At 44.6% G+C, this 26,481-nt stretch overlaps 1 protein-coding gene across 1 annotated transcript in view; it reads left to right on the top strand.

Annotated features, from left to right (window-relative positions):
• LOC115477548 (LARGE xylosyl- and glucuronyltransferase 1) overlaps positions 1 to 26,481 on the top strand; it is a 332,081-nt gene that overhangs the window by 247,070 nt on the left and 58,530 nt on the right. The window contains exon 7 of the mRNA XM_030214492.1: positions 6 to 110. Within this exon, the coding sequence (XP_030070352.1) occupies positions 6 to 110 (105 nt within the window). The remainder of the gene's footprint in view (positions 1 to 5; positions 111 to 26,481) is intronic.

Raw genomic sequence — 26,481 nt, 5'->3', positions numbered from 1 at the left:
TGCAGGCCAGCAGGTTTTGGGCTTAGTGGAAAACCAGAGTGATTGGTACCTGGGCAACCTATGGAAGAATCACCGACCCTGGCCAGCACTTGGGAGAGGATACAACACAGGTAAGACGTTGGCAAGGAAAACCTTTAAATGACAGGTGATCTCATCACACCTCCATCCCCGTTACGTTGGAGGTGTATAGCTGCTGTCCTGAAGGCTCTGGTTGAATGGCCTCGTCTACCACCTTCAGATTTTCACATTTCCATCCAGGGGCTAATGCAGGAGGAGAATTTTACCCTGGAACTGGCGACAAAAAATAAACTGTGGTGATGCAGTAAATGAATGAGATGTAAATTCAAAACATGCAGAGCTTGTGTGCTAATCAAGGAAAGTCTGCTGGACACATATGCACAAGGGTTCTGCACTGAGGGCAGCTTCACTGTGTGCATGTCCAAACGAAATGAAAGTGCAAAGCACACATCTGCTCATGAACCGGGATATTATTCTGCACATAAATATTAGCCTCCCAAAAAAAATTTTTCCACTAAAAGTTTTGCAGGGCTGATATTTATGCACAGAATATTTTAGTTTGTGCGCAGATGTGCACAGAGCTCTTATTGCCTTTTCCGTCTTTTAAAAGTTGCAGATTATCAACAGAAATCAAACAAAATAAAACATGGAAAAGAAAATAAGATGATACCTTTTTTATTGGACATAACTTAATACATTTCTTGATTAGCTTTCGAAGGTTGCCCTTCGTCAGATCGGAAATAAGCAAATATGGTAGCAGATAGTATATATAAGAGAAACATCAAAGCATTACTTTGACAGTCTGACAGAGTGGGAGGGTGGGGGTAAGCATGGGGACATTAAAAAAAAAAAAGTTGCAGAAAAATTGGCATTAAATTCTAAAAACTGGCCTTAAATCCTCTCAGCTAAACCTTCTACATTGCCCTAGACCGGGTAGAGAATTTCTGCATTTGTACATGCTTTAAAATGCCCTATTTGCTTCTTTGCATTGCTGTGGAATACCTAATGGACGTTTTACCATGTATTTTCCATATACTTTGTGCCCATGTGTACCATACAAATGAACTTCTGTGCAGAACCCCTTTGTACATTGTGCAGCAGCAATTTGTGCATACATATCATGGTAACCATGCACTTCTGCTCACACGCGCTTTCTGCACTGCTCCCCCCCCCCCCAATGCCCATACTAAGAACACTACTACTACTGCTTATCATTTCTAAAGCGCTACTAGACGTACGCAGCGCTGTACACTTGAACATGAAGAGACAGTCCCTGCTCGACAGAGCTTACAATGTAATTAGGACAGACAAACAGGACAAATAAGGGATAAGGACAAAGAGTAGCAAGATTCCGAAATCCCAAAGAGTAGCAAGATTCTAGAATCCCAAAGAGTAGCAAAGATTCCGGAATCCCAAAGAGTAGCAACATTCTGTGCAGAATCCCAGAGAGTAGCAAAGATTCCGGAATCCCAAAGACTACTACTACTACTTATCATTTCTATAGCGCTACTAGACGTACGCAGCGCTGTACACTTGAACATGAAGAAGACAGTCCCTGCTCAACAGAGCTTACAATCTAATTAGGACAAACAGGACAAATAAGAGTTAAGGGAATATTAAAGTGAGGATGATAAAATAAGGGTTCTGAACAAGTGATTAAGGGTTAGGAGTTAAAAGCAGCATCAAAAGGTGGGCTTTTAGCTTAGATTTGAAGAAGGCCAGAGATGGAGCTTGACGTACCGGCTCAGGAAGTCTATTCCAGGCATTTGGTGCAGCAAGATAAAAGGAACGGAGTCTGGAGTTTGCTGTGGAGGAGAAGGGTGCAGATAAGAGAGATTTACCCAGTGAATGAAGTTCCCGGGGAGGAATGTAGGGAGAGATGAGATTGGAGAGGTACTGAGGAGCTGCAGAGTGAATGCACTTATAGGTCAATAAGAGGAGTTTGAACTGTATGTGGAAACGGATAGGAAGCCAGTGGAGTGACTTGAGGAGAGGGCTAATATGAGCATAACGACGCTGGCGGAATGTTAGTCGTGCAGCAGAACAAAACTAAGTTCCCTGTAATGTCTGGGTAGGTGCAACACATTAGTGTACAGTTCTCCCAGTGGTTTAGCTCTGTGGTGTTCATACATACACACCTACCTTTTACGGCTATTTCCTCTTGAGTGTTGCCAGAATAATCCCAGTCTTTCTGTAGGATGTAGTATGATATTACATACTAGATTTCATGTTTTGGTATTCCATTGAAATGATTTTGTTTCTCTTTCTGATTTATACTGTGGCAAGTTAATTTTAGCAGTAACGTACTGTGGCTCTAGCAGTGACTTCAAAAGGTGCCAGTCCTGGCTTCCTACTACTACTACTATTTAGCATTTATATAGCGCTACAAAGCGTACGCAGCGCTGCACAAACATAGAAGAAAGACAATCCCTGCTCAACGAGCTTATAATCTAATAGACAATAATAATAAAGCAAGCAAATCAATTAATGTGTAGAGGAAAGAGGAGAGGAGGGTAGGTGGAGGCGAGTGGTTACGAGTCAAAAGCAATGTAGACATGGTAGACAGTCCCTGACAGCTTTCGACTTCCTGGAACTGTGCTTTTTCAATGACAGGCTAGGTATAGTAACAGTGCATGCACGCAGGAGACTGAGAGTAGCAGAACAAATTTTTTCTTTTCTAGTGTAATCCAACACACGATGGGCTCTTTGGATTCCATGAGCAAGATTACCAGAGGGTGTTGCAGGGCAGGAGTGAAGGTGCATTGTCAAGAGTTCTATGTGTGGGTTTTGGTACTGGAATTGCAGAGCTGGAAGCAAGGGGCGTAGGCAGAGAGCTTAGGTGTGAGGGGTTCTCACTATGGACTACCAGAGTGAGAGACCTTGGCAGAGCCCTTGAATGTAAGTGGAATAATGTGAGACGCTGCAGTTCAAGATTAAGCTCTAGGAGATGGAAACAGCTCTAGGCACCATCTAGGACTCCAGAGTTACCCTGTCTGCTGCTTTCTAATATCTGGAGAACCGCAGAAACGTATACACACAACGTATTGGAAACATGGTATCACATACAGAATAATGGTTGAATTTAGTCTAAGTTTGAAAATTGTGACCAGTACCACCAATTGCTAAATCTTCAACCAGAGGAGATACAGTGTAAGTTGCCCCTGTAGTATGGCTGCTGCTGTTGTCCTTGGTTCATTCTCCACAGCTTCGCTTCCACCTTTCTACGGATTCTTATTGCACCAGAGCAGCCAAGATCTGTTCCCGAGTGGCACATACTGTCCAGGTCCACGCTGCATTCTTTGTATTACTGAGCACACAGCTTTTCCTCCTCACATCCATTAAAGGCATCCTTCGCCGCTTTAAAAAAATCCTCCTAGAGAGCATTCTTGCTTCTGTCTTTCTTGAGTTAGCAGCATGCACGGTTCATTTGTGCTTTATTTTAACTACAGGAACATTGTATGCATTTGCCATGCTGAGGTCAGCAGAACTGACTGAGCCAGTTTTGGTTTTGCCCCGTTGCATGCTGGGTAAAGAAAGGGGTTCGGATTGAGTTTACACTTTTCTCAGTAGTCCTTTTACCCTGTTGCATGCTGGGATTTCTAGTTGTCAGGCAGTAGGGAACAACCAAGACTAGATCAGTGTGTGAAGTGGAGGAGTGGCCTAGTGGTTAGGGTGGTGGACTTTGGTCCTGGGGAACTGAGTTTGATTCCCACTTCAGGCACAGGCAGCTCCTTGTGACTCTGGGCAAGTCACTTAACCCTCCATTGCCCCATGTAAGCCGCATTGAGCCTGCCAGGAGTGGGAAAGCGCGGGGTACAAATGTAGCAAAAATAAAATAGATACTATTGGAGATTCTACATGGAATGTTGCTACTATTGGAGATTCTACATGGAATGTTGCTATTCCACTAGCAACATTCCATGTAGAAGCCTGCGCGGCCACATTGGTGATCTGCAAGGGCCGACTTCTACGTGGAATGTTGCTAGTGGAATAGCAACATTCCATGTAGAATCTCAAATAGTAGCAACAGTGGAGGAGTGGCCTAGTGGTTAGGGTGGTGGACTTTGGTCCTGGGGAACTGAGGAACTGAGTTTGATTCCCGGCACAGGCAGCTCCTTGTGACTCTGGGCAAGTCGCTTAACCCTCCATTGCCTGCCGCATTGAGCCTGCCATGAGTGGGAAAGCACGGGGTACAAATGTAACAAAAATAAAATAAATAAAAATCTCTTCATCTGGGATGAGGTGGCAACCCTAAATAGATGGAGGAAGAACTATATATATATATATATATATATACTAGTAACGAAGGCCCGTTTCAAATCGCAATGAAACGGACGCTAGCAGGGCTCCCCTCCGTCCCTTTATGTCTCCGTGTGTCGCCGGCCCCCCTGCAGCCTCCGTGCGAATGTGCTGTGACCCTGGCCCTTTTGGCATGCCCCCCCCCCCCCCCCCCAGCATCCGTGACCGTTCGGGCCTTTTGGCACGCCCCCCCAGCGTCCGTGACCGTTCCGTTCCCCCCCGATGTGTGTGTTGCCAGTGCACCCCCTTCCACCCCCACCGATGTCGTCGCTGCCGGCGCTCCCCCCTCTCCGAAGGCCCCCCCACCCCACTGACCTGCAGAAGTAACGTGTGCTCCGCCCTCGACGTCATCGCGTTTTGACGCGAGGGCGGAGCAGAGCTACAGTGCATTACAACGTTGGAGCTTAGAATGTGCCCCGCCCTCAACGTCATAACGTTTGACGCGAGGGCGGGGCCCATAGACTGTGATTTTGTGTGGCTTCAGAGCTTCGAACTTACGAACCTGGCTTCAGTGACGTCAGTGCAAATAGAACGTTGAGGGTGAGTTTTCTATATATAGATATCTAATAAAACTCCTCTACCTTCCGCCCATCTAAAACAACACTGCTGCCTCAGCACAACACAAAAAAAAACCCCATGAAAAAAAACAACACTCAACAAAGGCTGACCCCCTACAACCTCATTTACATTTCACCAACAGAAAGACCCCCCTCCACAAACCTCCTTGACAGACAAAACCACACACACACAATACAACAGAAACACACCCTCAAAGCCACACACCAATCCAACCCACTTTGCCAGCACAGCACATCCCCCAACCCCCAAGCAAAAAACAAAACAAAAAAAGACACACATCAACAACCTGCACACACACCGCACCCTCACATACACACATACACACACACACACACACACACAAAATAACTCTGTGACACATACACACACACTCACACACAAAATAACTCTGTGACACATACACACACACTCACACACAAAATAACTCTGTGACACACTCACACACACACACACACACACACACACAAAATAACTCTGTGACACACTCACACACACAAAATAACTCTGTGACACACACACTCACACACACACACAAAATAACTCTGTGACACACACACACACTCACACACACACACAAAATAACTCTGTGACACATACACACACTCACACACACTCAAAACCACATGCTAGCGCCCGTTTCATTGGTTTCGGAAACGGGCCTTTTTTACTAGTAGATATATATATTTTGCAACAAACATTCCATGAAATCTGATTGAGTCTTTAGAAGGGAGGAGTATGGTGAGACGCATAGCTTTGTATAACACTCGTGTCCTTGTAGCATGTCTGCTGTGAACTAGTTCTGATCTTGGAAAAGGCCTGCAAATTTCTGTGCCCCGTGTGCCGTGAAATAGCAGGATCCCTGCGAAAGAGTTAAAAGTTAGAAAGGTGCTTTGAGGACTCAAGGGTGGGGTGTTTTTTTTTTCCCTCTGTTGCTTTTCATGGTGAGCTCTTTTCATTTCCTTGTCGTGGGCTCTTAGAACTGGAAACAGACTCACTTTTCCCCTCACTTAACACTGAATGGAATCTATTCACACCATTGGTGCTTTATATTCTGTGCTATTATTGCTTGTATTATTTTTTTACTGGATCATTACCTGTACCTGCTGATTGATTAATTTTTTTTCCAGGCCTTATGAGAATCCTGCTTTCAGCTTCCCCTCTATCTTCAAAGTAGTAAAAAAAAAAAAAAAAAGCTTTTTTTTCCCACTAGTAGTCCTGAGTTCTGTCCTCGGGAGCAGAGCTTCACTTGGCACTCAAGACTGCATTTGGATTGTCTTGTTTGATTGGAGTATGTGGGTTTTTTTTTTAAGTTCCTAAAAACGAGTTCTCACCACTGTCTTGCAAGCCATCCAAGGTGAAGATAAAGCGTTAGGCATTGATTAGACTGATTGGGTCATCCTGAGCAGTAATGTTTTTAAAAGTGCAAGAACTGCAACTCATCCAAAATAGAACAGTCAAGAGCTGAAAATCCTTTTCTGGCTTTAAACTCACATTGACTGCATAAGTGGAGTGGAGGAGTGGCCTAGTGGTTAGGGTGGTGGACTTTGGTCCTGGGGAACTGAGGAACTGAGTTCGATTCCCACTTCAGGCACAGGCAGCTCCTTGTGACTCTGGGCAAGTCACTTAACCCTCCATTGCCCCATGTAAGCCGCATTGAGCCTGCCATGAGTGGGAAAGCGCAGGGTACAAATGGAACAAAAATAAAATAGATACTATTGGAGATTCTACATGGAATGTTGCTACTATTGGAGGTTCTACATGGAATGTTGCTACTATTGGAGATTCTACATGGAATGTTGCTACTATTGGAGATTCTACATAGAATGTTGCTATTCCACTAGCAACATTCCATGTAGAAGGCTGCGCAGGCTTCTGTTTCTGTGAGTCTGAGGTCCGTCAGACTCAAAGAAGCAGAAGCCTGCGCGGCCACATTGGTGATCTGCAAGGGCCGACTTCTACATGGAATGTTGCTAGTGGAATAGCAACATTCCATGTAGAATCTCAAATAGTAGCAACAGTGGAGGAGTGGCCTAGTGGTTAGGGTGGTGGACTCGATTCCCACTTCAGGCACAGGCAGCTCCTAGTGACTCTGGGCAAGTCACTTAACCCTCCATTGCTCCCTGTAAGCCACATTGAGCCTGCCATGAGTGGGAAAGCACGGGGTACAAATGTAACAAAAAAAAAAAAGTCAATACCAAGATCTTTACGGTATCCTGTAACTTTCCGACAGGGATATAATAGGGGTAATTCAATAAAGAGCTCCAAATTTGGGGCGCCAAAATGCAGTACACTGAGTGTGAGTTCTATAATGGCATGTAGGCACCTGGATTCTATTAAAGAATAGAGCGTAAGTTGGCAGTTGTACCCCAAAATTTAAGTGCGATCCTTGCAATAAGAATTGACCCTCCGCGTCACTATCAGGACAGTAACTTCTACACAAACTTATCTGGTGACATTTTTGGTAATTTTGGGAAGCAATGTAGCCATCCCCTTTAAGAAAAGCCAAGGACATGGAGGAGGTTCCCATAAGGGAACAAAGGTCAGAAGTGTATCTCCCCGGGAGTTAAGTTCTACAAACCAGCCCAGGGAAGAAGCAGCCAAATATATACATATGCTCTGTGCCTCTCTACTAATAAAAAGGTCATTGTTTAAGCACGTTGACTCCTGAATCTGATTTATCTGCTGGCTCCGTCCAGGCCGAGGAGCATAACAGCTCCCAGGCCCGGATTGTCCTCCAGCACCTTCCTGCAATTCTGCGAGGAGACGTTATGCACAATGGTATCGAATGAGTCCCAAAATTTTTTTTCTTTCCTGCCAGCATTGCATTCTGATCTGGCCTATTGATCATATAATGCGTCTACCGGATTGATTGCAGTTATTCCGTCTATGAACACTAAAGCCAAAATGGATACTCTCTATTATCATATTCTAGTACGAAGTAATGTAAAGCGCTTACTGTGCTATAATTTAACAAAAGACTATTTGAAAGCCTCGGGAGATGGCAAGTAGCAATTGACGAGATAAAGGAACATTGGAACATATTTATTAGAGGCCATTTATACGGAGTCGATGCTCCTGGATTTCGTTTCTCCTTTTGTGAGGAAGCAAAGTCTTTTCTGTTCAGTATACTAATTAGATTGTTTACAAAGACACTTCGGGCAGCCGGCAGAGCGCACATCCTGTCCTGAAAGGACATTACATTACATGTAGGAAAAATGTAATTAAGGAAGAGGTGTGAGGCACTGAATTGCTGTCTGACCTCGGATATGTCACTTCATCACTTTGAGACTCGGTATACGCGGCTGTAGTCCTAGTAGCTGTAATATTTGTAACACCTTTTAAGGGACGGGCAAGAAAGCTGTTGCAGTAAGTGAAATTTGAGACTACACAGGTCCGTTCTTCCTTCTAGGTTCTATGAGATGTCAGATGCTCCTTTATTACATTTCGTTTTTGCTGGTTTATTTATTTTATTTATTTATTGCATTTGTATCCCACATTTTTCCCACCCATTGGTAGGTTCAGTGTGGCTTACATATTCCTTAAAAGGTATCGCAACCTATAGAAATCCTACTTTTCTCTAGGGACCAGCACAGCCTCTAGACCTGCCTACAGGGCAACTAGGGATCACCGAGGGGCAGCAGTTTCCAGGGAGGTGACAGAGCAGCTTAAGTCAACAGAAAACCATGGGTTCTGGAAAGAACCACCAAAGCATACTTTTTTCACTGTGAGGATAGGCAGGTTTGGAAACTTCCGTCATGATATATATCTACTATTTATACCAAACAAAGTTTAATACTAAAAAGTTTGATGAATTTAGTTATCCAAATCTCAATGGGAAGGCCTACGGTTCTGTAAGTTAATTGAGGGGGTGCAGTGTTGCAAGTTCACCTAATACCTCTGCACCAGGCCCTGACTGCTTGACATAACTGTGATTGGATACTAATAATAAAAATAATAGCCCCCTGTGATGGGACACCACCTTGCTGCAGTGGAGGGGCATGTGTGCTTCTATGAATCGGAGGGCTATGCAGTAGGGCCACCCAATATCAGACAGGACTCTGGGGAGGAGTGAAACTAAGCGAGTGGGGTTAAATGGTCAGTATTCACAATGGAGAAGGGTAGTTAGTAGGGTTCCTCGGGGGTCTGTGCTAGGACCACTGCTTTTTAATATATTTATAAATGATTTAGAGATGGGAGTAACTAGCGAGGTAATTAAATTTGCTGATGACACAAAGTTATTCAAAGTCGTTAACTCGCGACAGGATTGTGAAAAATTACAAGAGGACCTTACAAGACTGGGAGACTGGGCGGCTAAATGGCAGATGACGTTTAATGTGAGCAAGTGCAAGGTGATGCATGTGGGGAAAAAAGAACCCGAATTATAGCTACGTCATGCAAGGTTCCACGTTAGGAGTAACGGACCAAGAAAGGGATCTGGGTGTCGTCGTCGATAATACGCTGAAACCTTCTGCTCAGTGTGCTGCTGCGACTAGGAAAGCGAATAGAATGTTGGGTATTATTAGGAAAGGTATGGAAAACAGGTGTGAGGATGTTATAATGCCGTTGTATCGCTCCATGGTGCGACCGCACCTTGAGTATTATGTTCAATTCTGGTCGATGCATCTCAAGAAAGATATAGTAGAATTGGAAAAGGTGCAGCGAAGGGCGACTAAAATGATAGCGGGGATGAGACGACTTCCCTATGAAGAAAGATTAAGTAGGCTAGGGCTATTCAGCTTGGAGAAGAGACGGCTGAGGGGAGACATGATAGAGGTATATAAAATAATGAGTGGAGTGGAACAGGTGGATGTGAAGCGTCTGTTCACGCTTTCCAAAAATACTAGGACTAGGGGGCATGCGATGAAACTACAGTGTAGTAAATTTAAAACAAATCGTAGAAAATGTTTCTTCACCCAATGTATAATTAAACTCTGGAATTCGTTGCCGGAGAAAGTGGTGAAGGCGGTTAGCTTAGCACAGTTTAAAAAGGGGTTGGACGGTTTCCTAAAGGACAAGTCCATAAACCGCTACTAAATGGACTGGGGAAAAAAACCACAATTCCAGGAATAACATGTATAGAATGTTTGTACGTTTGGGAAGCTCGCCAGGTGCCCTTGGCCTGGATTGGCCGCTGTCGTGGACAGGATGCTGGGCTCGATGGACCCTTGGTCTTTTCCCAGTGTGGCATTACTTATGTACTTATAATATCTCAAACACATCAAATTATTTATGCTAACAAGAAAAACAAATCCTATACTGGACTGGTTGTCACCTGGAGCAACAAGGACTGCATCGGGTGTTAAGCTGATGGCAAATGGGCTATAGGAATCAAGATCTTCAGTTGAATAACAAGGGCTGGATCTGCAGAGCTACTGGAAGAACAATCGCAAACTTGGCAGGAATACACAATTGTTGAAAATAGAGTAATTTTGGTTTCCTAGTACAAATCGGACACATCAAAACGCAGCTACTTAAAACAAATGTTTGAATTACGGCAAGAAAAACACTCGGACTCAGAAATAAGGGAAGAGGCAATTAATCACAGACAAAAGATTTTTTATGGATATGGAATTAGAAGAAATTCAGAGGAACAAAGTACAAATGAAACACCTGGAGAGGAATCCTGGAAAAGAACCACTGCGTGGTTTCCGGCTGAAACATCTGACCAGTTTACATCCAAGGATAGCTGAACAGTTCAGGTTTCTGCAAGGAGTGCAGATTGAAGACTGATTAACAACTGAGAAGACCTACCTCAGGCAAAAGGGACTTCCCTAAGCAACTACAGAGTAAGAGGCTGGACAGTGAAGGAACCTACAAATATCTGGCATCCTATATAGTCCATGGTAATGAACACAATCACCGAAGAATACATCAGAAAAGTTAGAAAAAGCCTAAAAAGCTAAACTCAATGGTGGAAATGCCATATCTGTCATTAGATATAGTTCAGGAATAGTACATTGGATCAAGGCAGAGTTAGAAACTTTGGCTTGAAAAATGCAAAAGTCATGACCGTTAACCATGCTCTCCACCTCCGCAGTAATGTTGACAGGCTTTATCTTCCTCATAGCATAGGTCGAAGAGGACTGTTGTAGGTGCTATAAAAAATGGAAGAGGGGAAACGTGATCTGGCTGCATACATTAACAATAATGAAGGTGATACACTAAAATGAGTAAATCAAAAAGGCTTACTTAAGGCCAAAGAATCTAAGCAGGTCTACAGATAAGAGCAAGTAAGAAATTGAAGATAAAAATGGCACAGTAAAACCACTCTATAGACAGTATATAAAAGACATTAAAGGAAAAGTTGACGAATTCAAAATGTGGCAATGGCTGGAGAAAGGAACCCTGAAGAAACAAAGCGAGGGGACTTATCATGGTAGCAGAAGATCAAGCTCTTTGAACAAATGCAAAAAAGGCTTAACATTAATAAAACATCGAATGATAGCATGTGCCACCAGTGTAAAGAAGCTGAAGAGACTGTAGACCATCTAGTTTACCGTTCTCTTGGGCTTCTGTGACTGGTGTCACGACTGTTGTGGTTTTCCAAGTCTTGCCACATCCGAGTAAGTGGAACTGACATTTCAGCGATTGTGCTGAGTCTTTCTTCGGCTACCCTAAAGAAAGCCACAACACAATGGCTGAAATGTTGGTTCTACTTACTTGGATCCAAAAACCCACAGACAGCCACAACAATCATCTAGCTACTGGCTGCAAAAAGATCACCCCAGACTGATTACAAGGAAAGACACAACAAAGTAGCAGCCACGATTCACTGGATTATTTGCCCATAACAACGAATTGATAAGGACCACAAAATCAAAACTCTGGTGGAAAGTGATCAAGTAAAAATGATCTAGAACGTCAGAATACAGACTGACAAACACTTGCCTCAAAACACAACCAATATCTGTTTGAAAAAGAAGCAGGTGTGAATCGTAGATGTGGCAATACCAGGGAGAAGATCGCAAAATATGAAGACTCAAAAATTTAACTTGAACAATTTCTGCTGAAAACTGAAGTTGTGGCCCCTGTAGTAATTTGCGCCCTTCAAGCAATTTTGAAAGACCTAGAAAATTGACGAAATCACCATCTGTCAACTACAGAAGGCTGCGCTGCATGGAACTGCCCATTTCCTGCGCCGATACTGCTGAATATCCTAGGTTTGTGGGAAGGACTCAATATTTAGAGCGCCAAACCCAGCCAAGAGCATCTGCCAGGCTGTGTGAAGCCGTGGTAATAGCATTGTTCTTTTATGGGGCCATGAGATCATGTTTGGATGAAAGATGATATAAATCCAAATCATTAATGTTACTGCATATTTGCAGTGCCGTTGACTTAATCCAGCTCCCTTGTATGCAGCATGGAGAAAGTATTGTTAAAAACCAGATGTGAAAATGGGTGTTGTACCATGAAATTGTACGTTTTGAGCACCTATGTCACCAGCTGCAGTGCATCTCTTATCGCAGGAGCAGCAAGTGCTAATTGCAGATTCCTTGGACTAATTGGCTGTCCTGTTTCTTGGAGAAAGCATAGGCAGAAGTCATTGCTCTCATGAGCACAATGATTTCTCTTTAGGGTGGCAATAGAGCGTGATAGGATATGTATGAAAACTTTTTGATGCATTCCCTAAATGCCCTGAGGAATGAAGTCAAAACTCTTCTTTATAGGTAGGGGTTTCTGACTTAAAAATAGATGTTTATTTGCCCTCTAGTACACTGTCACCCCTCTCCTGGCTGGTGTCTTTCACCCAGTTTTTGTCTGACTCCTAAGTGACATAAACATACATGTGTGATTCCGTTGGTTAAGATACTCAGTAATGATACCGGTTGCAGGAAAACGCCAATAAACACTCATTTCAGATACCCTGAAAACCTGACTGACCGTGGGGCAGGGCATGTTTGGCAACAGCGTGGCCTGGAGAACCCCCAGAACAAATCTGATTTTCAGAATATCCACAATCAATATATTTGAGAGAGATTTGTGACTGCTTGGGACTTTGGGCAAGTCACATAAGGGGCCCTTTTACTAAGCCACATAAGCGTCCACACGCGTCCAATGTGCACCAAAATGGAGTTACCGCCCGGTTACTGCGTGTCTCTTGCGGTAATTTCATCTTTGGCGCGCGTCCGATACGTGTGGCTGAAAAATAATTTTTATTTTCAGACGCCCGCCAGCAGGTGAATTTTTGAAAGAGAAGGGCACCCATCTTCTGACACAAATTGGGAGATGGGCGTCCTTCTCGCAAGGTCGCCCAAATCGGCATAATCGAAAGCCAATTGTGGGCACCATCAACTAATTTCCGTCGCGGGGACGACCAAAGTTCAGGGGGGGCATGTCGGCAGTCTAGCAAAGGCGGGACTGGGGCGTGCTTAGGAGATGCGCATCTTCAGCCGATTAATGGAAAAAAGAAGGGCGTCCCTGACGAACACTTGTCCGACTTTACTTGGGTCATTTTTTTTCACGACCAAGCATCAAAAAGGTGCCCGAACTGACCAAATGACCACCAGAGGGAATCGGGGATGACCTCCCCTTACTCCCCCAGTGGTCACTAACCCCCTCCCACCCTCAAAAAAAATATTTAAAAATACTTTTTTGCCAGCCTCATTGCCAGCCTGAGATGTCATACTCAGGTCCATCACAGCAGTATGCAGGTACCTGGAGCAGTTGTAGTGGGTGCAGTGTACTTCAGGCAGGCATACCCAGGCCCATCACCCCCACCTGTTATACTTGTGGTGGTAAATGTGAGCCCTCCAAAACCCACCAGAAACCCACTGTACCCACATCTAGGTGCCCTCCTTCATCCCTAAGGGCTATGGTAGTGGTGTACAGTTCTGGGGAGTGGGTTTTGGGGGTGGGGGGTTGAGTGGCTCAGTACGCAAGGTAAGGGAGCTATGCACCTGGGACCTTTTTCTGAAGTCCACTTTAGTGCCCCCTAGGGTGCCCGGTTGGTGTCCTAGCATGTTAGGGAGACCAGTGCACTATGAATGCTGGCTCCTCGCACGACCGAGTGGCTTGGATTTGGTCAGTTTTGAGATGGGCGTCCTCGGTTTCCATTATCACCGAAAACCGGGGACAACCATCTTAAAAACGACCTAAGATCGACCATCTCTAAGGTCGACCTAAATTTCATGATTTGGGCGTCCCCGACTGTATTATCGAAACGAAAGTTGGACGGCCATCTTGTTTTGATAACACAGGTTTCCCCGCCCCTTCGTGGGGCCGTCCTGCGAGGACGCCCTGATGAAAACGTGGGCGCCCAGTTCGTTTATGTCCCTCCAAGTAGTATTTGATACGTGAAGGTCATTACCGCATGGTTACCGTGTGAGACTTTACCGCTAGATCAATGGCTGGCGGTAAGGTCATAGACCCAAAATGGATGCATGGCAATTTTGATTTTGCCGCACATCCATTTTCGGCAAAAAATTTTTAAAATTGCATTTTGTATAGGTGCACTGAAAAATGATTCTGCACACGCCCAAAACACGCGTCTACACTACCGAAGGCCATTTTTCAGCGCGCCTTTGTAAAAGGGCCCCTTTGCCTCTTTCCACCACCTCCACGTCACACAAAAGGCTTGATTTATTAACACGCACTCTCGCATTAGTGCGTACTAATACCATTAATGCAAGTTTTTAGCTAGAATAGGTCCTGTGGTCAGTAACTTGATATTTTTGTTTATTTTTGTTTTTATTGTTGCATTGTTTGATTTTTGTGTTGTTTTTTTAAATTTTATGTTGCGCATTGCTAAGTGGTATTGCAATATCAGCTGTTCAGTGAACGGAAATGAATCAATACAGTACATATAACTCTCAGTAATGACAGGATCTTGTCTGTGTTTGACTGATGCTTCTGAAACTGTTCTGAGCCCTTTTTATAATCATTGTGGCAGCTTTCCTGTCTCCTGCTGCTTGCCGCAGGTTCATGCTGCTGTTGACTCTTTGTACCATGGGCTCGCTCCCTGCTTCCCTTTGAGGAGATAAACTCCATATTAACAGTTTAGGTACAAGCCATCTAGCAGAGAGGCAAGAGGATGCACCACATGACCTGTGTAAGGTCCTTCCATTTCGGTGTTTTCTGTAATTCTGTGACGCCTTTAGTCACACAAACGCGACCTGCACCTGTTATACAATAAAGACATCATTCATGACCTTTCTGTCTTTACATACGTTGGATGGAGCGTTCTATTATATTTGATAGTTCTGCATTGAAGAGAAATGCACCCTGCAGGAGCAGAAGTGAATTATTAATGATGGAACCTATGCCTAAGAGAAACGTTGCTTTCAGAAAATGAAAATTAAAAAACAAAACCCAAAATAGTCTGAGCTTCTGTGCTTTCATGGTAGCACAAACCCTGGTAACTGGCTTTTTGTACGTTCAGCGGCCCTTTTTATTAAATTGTGTTAACACAGGACGCACGAAAGCATTCCACATTAGTTTTGCCATCAGCATTTTCTAAGTTGCATGGTAACTATTTTTTAAAAAAATTTTGGGATGGAGTGGACTGGGGTGGAGAATGGGCACGGATGCGCTCTTCAGCCCAGGGGCATAGTCAGACCTCAAGGTGGGAGGGGGCCAGAGCCCAAGGTGGGAGGGAGGCACATTTTGGTCACCACCCCGCCACCAACCCGTCAGCTGAAGCACCGCTGCCGCTGGTCTCCGGCGCTGCCGCATTGCCTGCCCTGCTCTCTCTTCCCCTCACGTCCGGCACGCTCCTTTTAGGGAAACTGAGCATGCTCATTTTCACTAAAAGGGGCGTGCCCAACGTGAGGGGAAGAGAGAACAGGGCAGGCAATGCGGTGGCAGCGCCACAGGCCAGCACTGGATGAAGTGTTCAGGGGGAGGGAGGACCCCTGCCAGCCAACCAGGGACCCAGAGCGAATTTGAGGGGGCCCAGGCCCCCGTGGCCCCACCTAGCTACGCCACTGCTTCAGCCAGCACGCCGACATTAATTCACACTAACTGCATAATGCAGACCTAATGTGAGAGCCCGCAACCTAATTCCGGAACCCTTACCCCACGGTAATTGCTCTTGAATTAAGTTGTTTTAATGGCCATGCGCTAATGGTAATGTCTGTGCACGGCTAGAAATGAAACAAACAGGGGGGGAAAGAAGACAATTTTATGGCCACGGTAGAAATGGACTTATTACGCGGAGTAATAGCAGGCTGGGCTCATTTCCAGAGTCTCAGCAGTGCAGTGTGTTTTTTGTTTTAAACTAAACCACAGGTCTAAAGTTGTTTCTGGGAGAAAATAGCCAGAAAAATACCTGGTAAGAGAAGTCTACAGTGCTTTGCTGCAGCAATAAGGCAAGATCAGGGATATAGCACTACATCACCGTCATAATCCCGGGCAGATGGTGAGCTTGAATTTATGTGTAATGGGTACTGCGGTGGTTTGTGGGTGGAGCTTGGGCAGAGCCAGCACATAACCAATCAGTGGTGATATTCAGAAGCACAGAAAGTTAGGAAAGCAAGACGCCAGCACTCCACCCATGCTCGGTTTGCATGCATGAACTGAACATGTGTGAGGAGAGCCAGCATTAGTGGTTAGAAAGCATGATGCCGACTTCCTTACACCAGCGGAGGTTCAGCCACAGAGCTATTTGGTTGGTGAGGGTTGGGCATCCCCGCCAGCAAAGTTTTAATGGTTTGGGGAGAGGGAATGGAATCAGACAGAGAGCAGCAACAAGGAATGGGTGGTCCCAGAGTACCCCTCCCCTCCCGTACGGGCTGCTAGCTATGCCCTTGCGTTTGGTGGGATGGGAGGGCCCCATAAGAGTGTTTGCCCCGGGCCTGCTTTTTTCTCTTGTTGACCCTGGTGACCTGGTATCCTATTCTGACAGATCCCTATAGCTAACAGGCCCCAAATGTGGATTCTGGGTAGACGGCAGGAGTTTTTAACTGAGCAAGATCTAAAGCAAAGGCCTCTGCACTGATGTTCTGTAAGGAATTCAATCTACTTTAATTTCCTAACTAAACAAGATTGTTGGCTTTCGTCACCTGGCTGAGGCAGGTATATGCAGGGTTTCCAAGCAACATGCTGCTAATGCCCCTTTCGAGGCCAGGCCCGGGGAATCTTGCTCCCCCTGTTGGTGGACCTGCAGGTCACATGACCTACCTGTTCCAGTAGCAAGTCTGCCCCCTCCCCCCTCTGTGCACCTCAATCCTGACCTACTGGCACATCCCCTGACCCAGATATTCAGTGCCTGAGCCTGGATATCATTTGCCATTGAATATCTGGACTGTCACTGACCACCACAGGCTGAATATCAGACTCATAATTCTTAAGCATACATCGTCTGTTCAATGACAGATCATTTGTTGTTTTTTCGCTTTTCATCCAGAAGAGCACAAAAAAGGCATTTTATTTTTGCAGTTTATTGGCATTAAAATCATTATAACATACAGCAGAATGATTAAGCACATGCTAAATAATTTTGGTCCACAACGGGAGGATAATTTTTAGAGTAAATCTCCTAACTTGTACAGCAATTGTGTACATAAGTTGCACCAGTTTTAGAAGGGAAAGTATCCATGTACTTTACCTTTGAAAATTACCCCATGGTTATTACGCAAAGACTTATGCTGACTATTTAGAACAAATACATTTCTTGGTTTACTAGTATAAAAGGCCCGTTTCGGTAGGCAATGAAACAGGCGCTAGCAAGGTAATCCCCCCCCTCCCGCAGTGTCCGTCCTGCCCCCCCTGCAACCACCCATCTGGTCTCAGGACCCCCTCCCCACCTCCCTCTTCCCTGCCCCCCCTGCAGCCACCCATGTCCAGCGACCCTCCCCTCCCCCCTCGGCGCATCACCCAAGCTCCTACCCCCCCCCCCCCTTCGGGCACATCAACCCCCTCGCCACCCGCAGCCACCAATACTAACGCTGTCTGGCCGCTGCTGCGTCTCCTGTTGAGCAGCAGCGGCCAGTACAAAAAGAAAAAAGCCAAAAAAAGATTTTAAACCTGAAACATGGCTCCGTAGACAGCCGTCTGGCATTGGCTGTCGTCTCTGCAGCCGCTCCTCCTCTCCCCTCTGACGTCGCTGCGCTCCTCCAGGGTCTTCCTGCAGGGGCAGTGATGTGGAGGGGAGAGGAGGAGCGGCTGCAGAGACGACAGCCAATGCCAGACTGCTGTCTACGGAGCCACATTTCAGGTTTAAATATTTTTTTGGGCTTTTTTTCTTTTTGTACCGGCCGCTGCTGCTCCACAGGAGAAGCAGCAGCAGCCGGACAGCGTTAGGATTGGCGGCTGCGGGTGGCGAGGGGGTTGATGTGCCCGCTGGGGGGGGGGGGGTAGGGGCTTTGGTAAAGCGTTGGGGGGAGGGTCTTGGGTGATGCGTCGAGGGGGGGTAGGGGTTTTGGTGTTGCGCCGGTGCTTGGTTGTTGCGCCGAGAGGGGGGGCACTGAGAGCTGATTCATAGGCAGGGGGAGGAGTAGGGAAACACGCTCCGCGTGTTTCCCTACTCCTCCCCCTGCCTGGCTCGCGGTTTTCAGGGCAGGGGCTTGGGTGTTGCACCGAGGGGGGGCACTGACAGCTGTTTCCCAGGCTGTGGGGAGGAGTAGGGAAACACGCTCCACGTGTTTCCCTACTCCTCCCTTTGCCTTGCAATCAGCTGTCAGTGACATCACTGATGTCAGTGCATTCTAAACTGCCTAGCAGACCACCTCCAAGTGAGCCACAGTCCCAGGCACATTAGAATGTTGAAGGTGAGAATTATTATAGAAGACGTGCATGGATATGTATCTAATAGATTATGCATGTGGATGCTAAACCCTCCACGACCCTTTACCTAGCAATACCTTCACTCAGTTTGGCTCGAAGTTAATGTTCTCACTTCTTCCTGTATACAGCCTGGGCTGCTTTAAAACTTATTTATTTGTTACATTTGTATCCCACATTTTCCCACCTATTTGCAGGCTCAATGTGGCTTACGTAGTACCGGAGATGCGATTGCAGGCTCCAGTGTAAACAAATACATAATGATGTTGAGATGAGATAACGTTCATGTGGTACAGCCACATGAGATAGGATAAAGTTTATTCATAAGGGCGTCGTACACGGAAGAATTGTGTTATGTCCGTACCGTATTTTGTTTTTGATGTGTAGCATCGGTCAGTCATTTATGGCATTTCTTGCATAATTATTTATTTCCTGCATGCAAATGGCTTTTAACATTACCACCTACAGCGTTTTATTCCATCCCTATAAAGCAGAAATGAAGCAACAAAACAAAAAAAAAAGCCCTGAAAAATAGCATATGGAAAACAAGAGCTTTTCCTGTGCCTGAGAACCAGGGGAACTGGGTTGAATTCCCACTGCAGCTCCCTGTGACTCTGGGCAAGTCACTTAACCCTCCATTGCCCCTGGTACAAAATAAGTACCTGAATATATGTAAACCGCTTTGAATGTAGTTGCAAAATACCACAGAAAGGCGGTAGATCAAGTCCCATTTCCCTTTCCCTTATGACATCACAATATCAGAAGTGAGCCAAGTATCGGGCAATCAAGCCATTGTGACATCACTGATGAGGTTGGCTGTTATTGGTGGAATGAGTGGAGGAGTAGCCTAGTGGTTAGTGCAGTGGACTTTGATCCTGGGGAACTGGGTTCGATTCCCACTGCAGCTCCTTGTGACTCTGGCCAAGTCACTTAACTCTCCATTGCCCCAGGTACAAAATAAGTACCTATATATAATATATAAACTGCTTTGATTGGTAACCACAGAAAGGCAGTATATCAAATCCCACCCCATTTCACTTTCCCTTTACCTACTTTAATACCTGAAATGTTTTAAATTTCGCAGGAATTTGCACACATAAGGCTGAAAGGTGAATTCCTTTAATGGACTGGATGACTGAATTAGATAATGTGTTACTGATAAGATGTCTACTCAATACATGGAGGGGCATAATCGAAAAGGGCGCCCAAGTTTTCCTGAGGATGTCCTTGCAGGGCATCCTGGTGAAGGGGCGGGGAAACCTGTATTATCGAAACAAGATGGGCATCCACCTTTCATTTTGATAATATGGTCGGGGACACCCAAATCGCGAAATTTAGGTCGACGTTAGAGATGGTCGTCCCCAATTTTCGGTGATAATGGAAAGACGCCCACCTCAGAAATGACCAAATCCAAGCCATTTGGTAGTGGGAGGAGCCAGCATTAATAGTGCATTGGTCCCCCTCAAATGTCAGGACACCAACTGGGCACCCTAGGGGGCACTGCAGTGGACTTCACAAATTGCTCCCAGGTGCATAGCTCCCTTACCTTGGGTGCTGAGCACCCCAACCCCCCCCCCCCCCAAATAAAACCCCACTACCCATAACTGTACAACACTACCATAGCCCTAAGGGATGGGGGCACCTACATGTGGGTACAGTGGGTTTTGAAGGGCTCACATTTACCACCACAAATGTAACACATGGGGGGGGATGGGCCTGGGTCCACCTGCTTGAAGTGCACTGCACCCACTAAAACTGCTTCAGGACCTTGCATACTGCTGTCAGGGAGCTGGGTATGACAGAGGCTGGCAAAAAATATTTAAAAAGTTTTTTTTAGGGTGGGAGGGGGTTAGTGACCCTTGGGGAAGTAAGGGGAGGTCATCCCTGATTCCCTCCGGTGGTCATCTGGTCAGTTCAGGCACCTTTTTGAGCTTGGTCGTAAGTAAAAATGGACCAATTAAAGTCGCCCGAGTGCTCGTCAGGGATGCCTTTCCTTTTTCCATTATTGGACGAGGACGCCCATGTGTTAGGCACGCTCCAGTCCCGCCTTCACTATGCTTCCAACATGCCCCCGTGAACTTTGGTCATCCCCGCAACGGAAAGCAGTTTAGGACGCCCAAAATTGGCTTTCGATTATGCAGATTTGGGCGACCCTGGGAGAAGGACGCCTATCTCCCGATTTGTGTCGAAAGATGGGCGCCCTTCTCTTTCAAAGATAAGCCTGAAAGTCTTTCTCCGTATCAGGAGTATTGAATAATATGGGTTTTTTTGTTTGTTTGTTTGACTGTTTGTTTTTCCATTTATGGAATGAGTATGAAACGTTCCTTTCAAACAGTTGCAGCAGAGCATCTTTTCAGTTAGAAGAGGTAAATATACCAAAGTCTGTCCCTGCCCCCCCCCCCCCCCCCCACACACACACAATCTATCTGGTTGCTGATGCTGTGTGGGACAAAAAATATTTGGTAGGGCCATGGCTCCTCTTGCCCACCCTATTCCACTGCTTAAGCTTTCAAAGATATCTGATTTTACATACTTGAGTTAGTGCAGTGCTACAGTGACCGCCTGGGCTCACTCTGGGCTGCAAATGTAAAACTGTGATTAGACCACCCAGCCACGTAGCCTGGAGACATCACTTCTTACACATTGGTCACTGCCACGTTGTGGAATTTGGTCAAGCATTTAACTTACAGGAAACAGAAGGGGCAAGGTTTATGACTCAACGAACTGATGATGCCAACCAGGTCAGGAGAAACAAGGACGGCCAAGCAGAAATAAGCACAGACCAGTATGGTAGAGACAAAAAAACTACATTACTCAAACCCAACATGGCCATGTTTTGGCAACCGGTTGCATCAGGGGTTGCCAAAACATGGCCACCTACCAACTAAAATGGTAGGTGCAAATCAGAAAACACAAGTCGACACCACTCAGCAGTTGAATAAAATAAAATCAAAGGTACAAGCCTGTAAACACCAACCGGTTGACAATTGACTTGGCCATGCTGTCAACATGTTAATCTCAGTCAGGAAAATGAAAGGCTTTAACTTTTCATATCAAGCTCTGGTTGGAGTTCTGTTACCATGGGGACAAGCATCACATCTGGAATGGTGTGCGAGATGCACACTCAGGTACCTGCAAGAACAACCATTTATGACAGAGCGCTAGATGAGTTTAACATGAGAGCTTCCAGAGAATGGAAAAATTTACTTCTAAAAGCTGTTTTCTTTCCCTCAGCAGAAAATCCAGAGTGCTTATTGATTTGGATTTCAAAGCATATGAGAATACTTCCAAATCTTACTCACCCTGATGATCCCTCTGCTTACTGCCTTTATGAAATGGATTTTCAAAACAGCAGCCAAAGAGGGAGGAGGCAAGTTCTGTTCGTGTAGGCTTTAAACTTTTCCATTCTGTAAGCAGAACAGTGTTATTTTATTTTATTTTTAACATTTATATCCTGCTTAGGTTGGTTTCCGATAAAAACATGCATAATTAAACATATCGACAAACTCCAACATTACGCTTGCTTTTACCTAAATCTTATGCCAACCATCACTGCAGAATTCACAAAAGCAACACATTAACCTCCCTCAAAGAAGGCTTCCGGAAAAAAGTGCTGTTTTAAATCATTTTTAATAACTTTTTAAGTACATAAGTATTGCCATATTGGGAAAGACCAAAGGTCCATCAAGCCCAACATCCTGTTTCTAACAGTGTCCAATCCAGGTCACAAATCCCTGGCAAGATCCCAAAAAAGTACAAAATATTCTATACTGCTTATCCCAGAAATAGTGGATTTTCCCCAAGTCCATTTAATAATGGTCTATGGACTTTTTCTTTAGGAAGCCATCCAAACCTTTTTTAAACTCTGCTAAGCTAACCGCCCTTACCACATTCTCTGACAACGAATTCCAGAGTTTAATTACACGTTGAGTGAAGAAACATTTTCTCTGATTCATTGCATGCCCCCTAGTCCTAGTATTTTTGGAACGCGTAAACAGACCCTTCACGTCTACCTGTTCCACTCCACTCATTATTTTATAGACCTCTATCATATCTCCCTTCAGCCGCCTTTTCTCCAAGCTGAAGAGCCCTAGCCGCTTTAGCCTTTCCTCATAGGGACGTCGTCCCATCCCCTTTATCATTTTTGTCGCCCTTCTCTGTACCTTTTCTAATTCCACTATATGTTTTTTGAGATGTGGCGACCAGAATTGAACATAATATTCGAGGTACGGTTGCACCATGGAGCGATATAAAGGCATTATAACATCCTCATTTTTGTTTTCCATTCGTTTCCTAGTAATACCTAACATTCTATTTGCTTTCTTAACCGCAGCAGCACACTGAACAGAAGGTTTCAACGTATCATCAACGATGACACCTAGATCCCTTTCTTGGTCCGTGACTCTTAACGTGGAACCTTGCATGACATAATTTGGGTTCCTCTTCCCCACATGCATCACTTTGCACTTGCTCACGTTAAATGTCATCTGCCATTTAGACGCCCGGTCTCCGAGTCTCGTAAGGTCCTCTTGTAATTTTTCACAATCCTCCCACGATTTAACGGCTTTGAATAACTTTGTGTCATCAGCAAATTTAATTACCCCACTAGTTATTCCCATCTCTACATCATTTATAAATATGTTAAAAAGCAGCAGTCCAAGCACAAACCCCTGGAGAACCCCACTAACTACCCTTCTCCATTGAGAATACTGACCATTTAACCCTACTCTCTGTTTTCTATCTTTTAACCAGTTTTTAATCCATAATAGAACACTACCTCCTATCCCATGACTCTCCAATTTCCTCTGGAGACTTTCATGAGGTACTTTGTCAAACGCCTTCTGAAAATCCAGATACACAATATCAGCCAGCTCACCTTTATCCACATGTTTGTTCACCCCTTCAAAGAAATGTAGTAGGTTGATGAGGCAAGATTTCCCTTCACTAAATCCATGTTGACTTTGTCTCATTAATCCATACTTTTGAATATGCTTTGTAATTTTGTTCTTTATAATAGTCTCTACCATGTTGCCTGGCACTGACGTCAGACTCACTGGTCTATAATTTCCCAGATCTCCTCTGGAACCATTTAAAAAAATCGGCGTTACATTGGCCACCTTCCAATCTTCCGGTACCACACTCGATTTTAAGGATAAATGACATATTTCTAACAATAGCTCCGCAAGTTCATTTTTCAGTTCTATCAGTACTCTGGGATGAATACCATCTGGTCCATGAGATTTGCTAGTCTTCAGTTTGTAGAACTGCCCCTTTACATCCTCCAGGTTTACAGAGAATTCATTAAGTTTCTCCAACTCTTCAGCTTCGAATACCATTTTCGGCACCGGTATCCCACCCAAATCTTCCTCGGTGAAGACCGAAGCAAAGAATTCATTTAATCTCTCCGCTACGGCTTTGTCTTCCCTGATCGCCCCTTTTACTCCTCGGTCATCTAGCGGTCATCAGATGCCTGGGTTGTTTACCCAAGTGACCTAGCGGCACGCCGCCTATGATGCAAGCCGATAGTGCACACCTCAGTGCGTGCCTTTGCGCAGCGACTTTGCACAAGTGATGTGAGCAAAGACTGGGGTGGGGGGGTGCAGTGAGTAGTAATTGAATGTGTTTCCTTTTGTAGGTGTTCAGTACTGTTAGTTGTTCATTACGGAATTGTTTTGGTGGTTGATTTTAATGTGTTTGTTGGTTTGTGGTAGAGGATGTGGTTTTGATGATGATAATGGTTTAAAGGGTACTAGGGAATATTACTATTAGCTATCCCCTACTGTTTTTTTAGCTTGATCAAAAGTGGGAGAAGGGATTCAAAGTTTTGGGGGAGACATATGTGGTTCAGAAGCTTTTCTGACAGAAGTAATTATTGGTAATAGACCTAATAGAAGGAAAACAGAATATAGAGGAGCTAGTCTGCAATGGGTGATAATTGTTAGACCAATGTGGAGGAGGAGTGGCCTAGTGGTTAGGGTGGTGGACTTTGGTCCTGGGGAACTGAGGAACTGAGTTGGATTCCCACTTCAGGCACAGGCAGCTCCTTGTGACTCTGGGCAAGTCACTTAACCCTCCATTGCCCCATGTAAGCCGCATGGAGCCTGCCATGAGTGGGAAAGCGCGGGGTACAAATGTAACAAAAATAAAATAGATACTATTGGAGATTCTACATGGAATGTTGCTACTATTGGAGATTCTACAAGGAAAGTTGCTATTCCACTAGCAACATTCCATGTAGAAGGCTGCGCAGGCTTCTGTTTCTGTGAGTCTGACGTCCTGCACATACGTGCAGGACGTCAGACTCACAGAAGCAGAAGCCTGCGCGGCCACATTGGTGATCTGCAAGGGCCGACTTGTAGAATCTCAAATAGTAGCAACAGTGGAGGAGTGGCCTAGTGGTTAGGGTGGTGAACTTTGGTCCTGGGGAACTGAGGAACTGAGTTCGATTCCCACTTCAGGCACAGGCAGCTCCTTGTGACTCTGGGCAAGTCACTTAACCCTCCATTGCCCCATGTAAGCCGCATTGAGCCTGCCATGAGTGGGAAAGCGCAGGGTACAAATGTAACAAAAAATAAAATAAAAATAAATGTGTAGTGACGGATTTCAACCAGCTCCGTGTTGCTATTTGAATGCAAGATCTATTAATAGTAAGACAATGTTATTGAGAGAGCTGATTGAAGAACTTGGTGGGTTACTGATCAGGATAGTCCAGCTAGAGTTAGCTTTATGCCCCTCCAGGATATAAAATAGTACTTTGTCCAAGGCCTAAGAAAACTGATGGAGATCTTGGATTAGTTTATAAATCTTTTATGAAAATTAAATTAGTGTCGTCTGTAGCTATAACTGGGTTGGAGGTTATGATTTGTCAATTAGACGAGTCTTTGGAGGGAACATTGGGAGTTATTTTAATTTATAGAGCTCCTGGCAGTTGGCAAAAAGTTCAAGATCAAGTTTTAGACTTGCTAACACGGTATTCTGCTTATTTCTCTCAAGTAATATTTCTGGGTGATATAAATCTGCATTTAAAGGAAAAGACAAGACTCAAATGCGTCAACTTTTTCTTAAATCGTTAAAATCGATTCATTATCATTTTGAGATCAGTAGTCCAACTCATGAGAAAGGGCATGCATTAGATTTAAAAGTGACACTAACTCATTCAAGGAGACATCGGTTTATATCTGATATAGATTGGTCCCCAGTGTTATGGTCTGATCATTATATTGCCAAGTTCACAATGTATTTCTCTAAATCTCAACAAATGAACACTCAGAGAATTAATAACTTGGGTACCAGGAGGAAGATAGAAGCAGAGAAGTTTTGATCTTGTTAGTGGAAATTTGGATTTTAATGGGACTTCATCTTTAATCTCGTTATCAAAATGGAATAAAATAGTAGATGATGCTTTAAATCAATTCCCAGAGGACGGTATTAAAAAACTTAAGAGAGTATTTAAATGTCCTTGGTATACTGATAACACTTTGAAAGATCTTGACGTAAGATAGAAAAGGCCTGGAGAAAGTTTCAGGATTCACAAAGCAAATATTATGCCGTGAAATGATCAAAGAATCTCAAAAGACAGTATCTAATGCCAAAAAGCTGTATCATAAAACATTAATAGGTGATGGTACTCGGAATTTAAGAGAGCTTTTTAGGCTTTTCAATGATCTAACTAGGACCTCATTAGTATCTAAGTATTAGAATATTCTGCTTTTTTAAAATTTCATCTTATGCAGATGGTATTTTTATCTTAGTACCTTTGGTGTCAGACACTGATTGTAAGTTTATTTATTTATTGCATTTGTATCCCACATTTTCCCACCTTTTTGCGGGTTCAGTGTGGCTTACAATAAGAAATGAATGATGTAA

This window comes from Microcaecilia unicolor, chromosome 9, assembly GCF_901765095.1.
Source record: "Microcaecilia unicolor chromosome 9, aMicUni1.1, whole genome shotgun sequence".
NCBI classification, from domain to species: domain Eukaryota; kingdom Metazoa; phylum Chordata; class Amphibia; order Gymnophiona; family Siphonopidae; genus Microcaecilia; species Microcaecilia unicolor.
The sequence above is the reverse complement of the archived record's forward strand: the minus strand, read 5'-3'. Positions and strand labels throughout refer to the sequence as shown.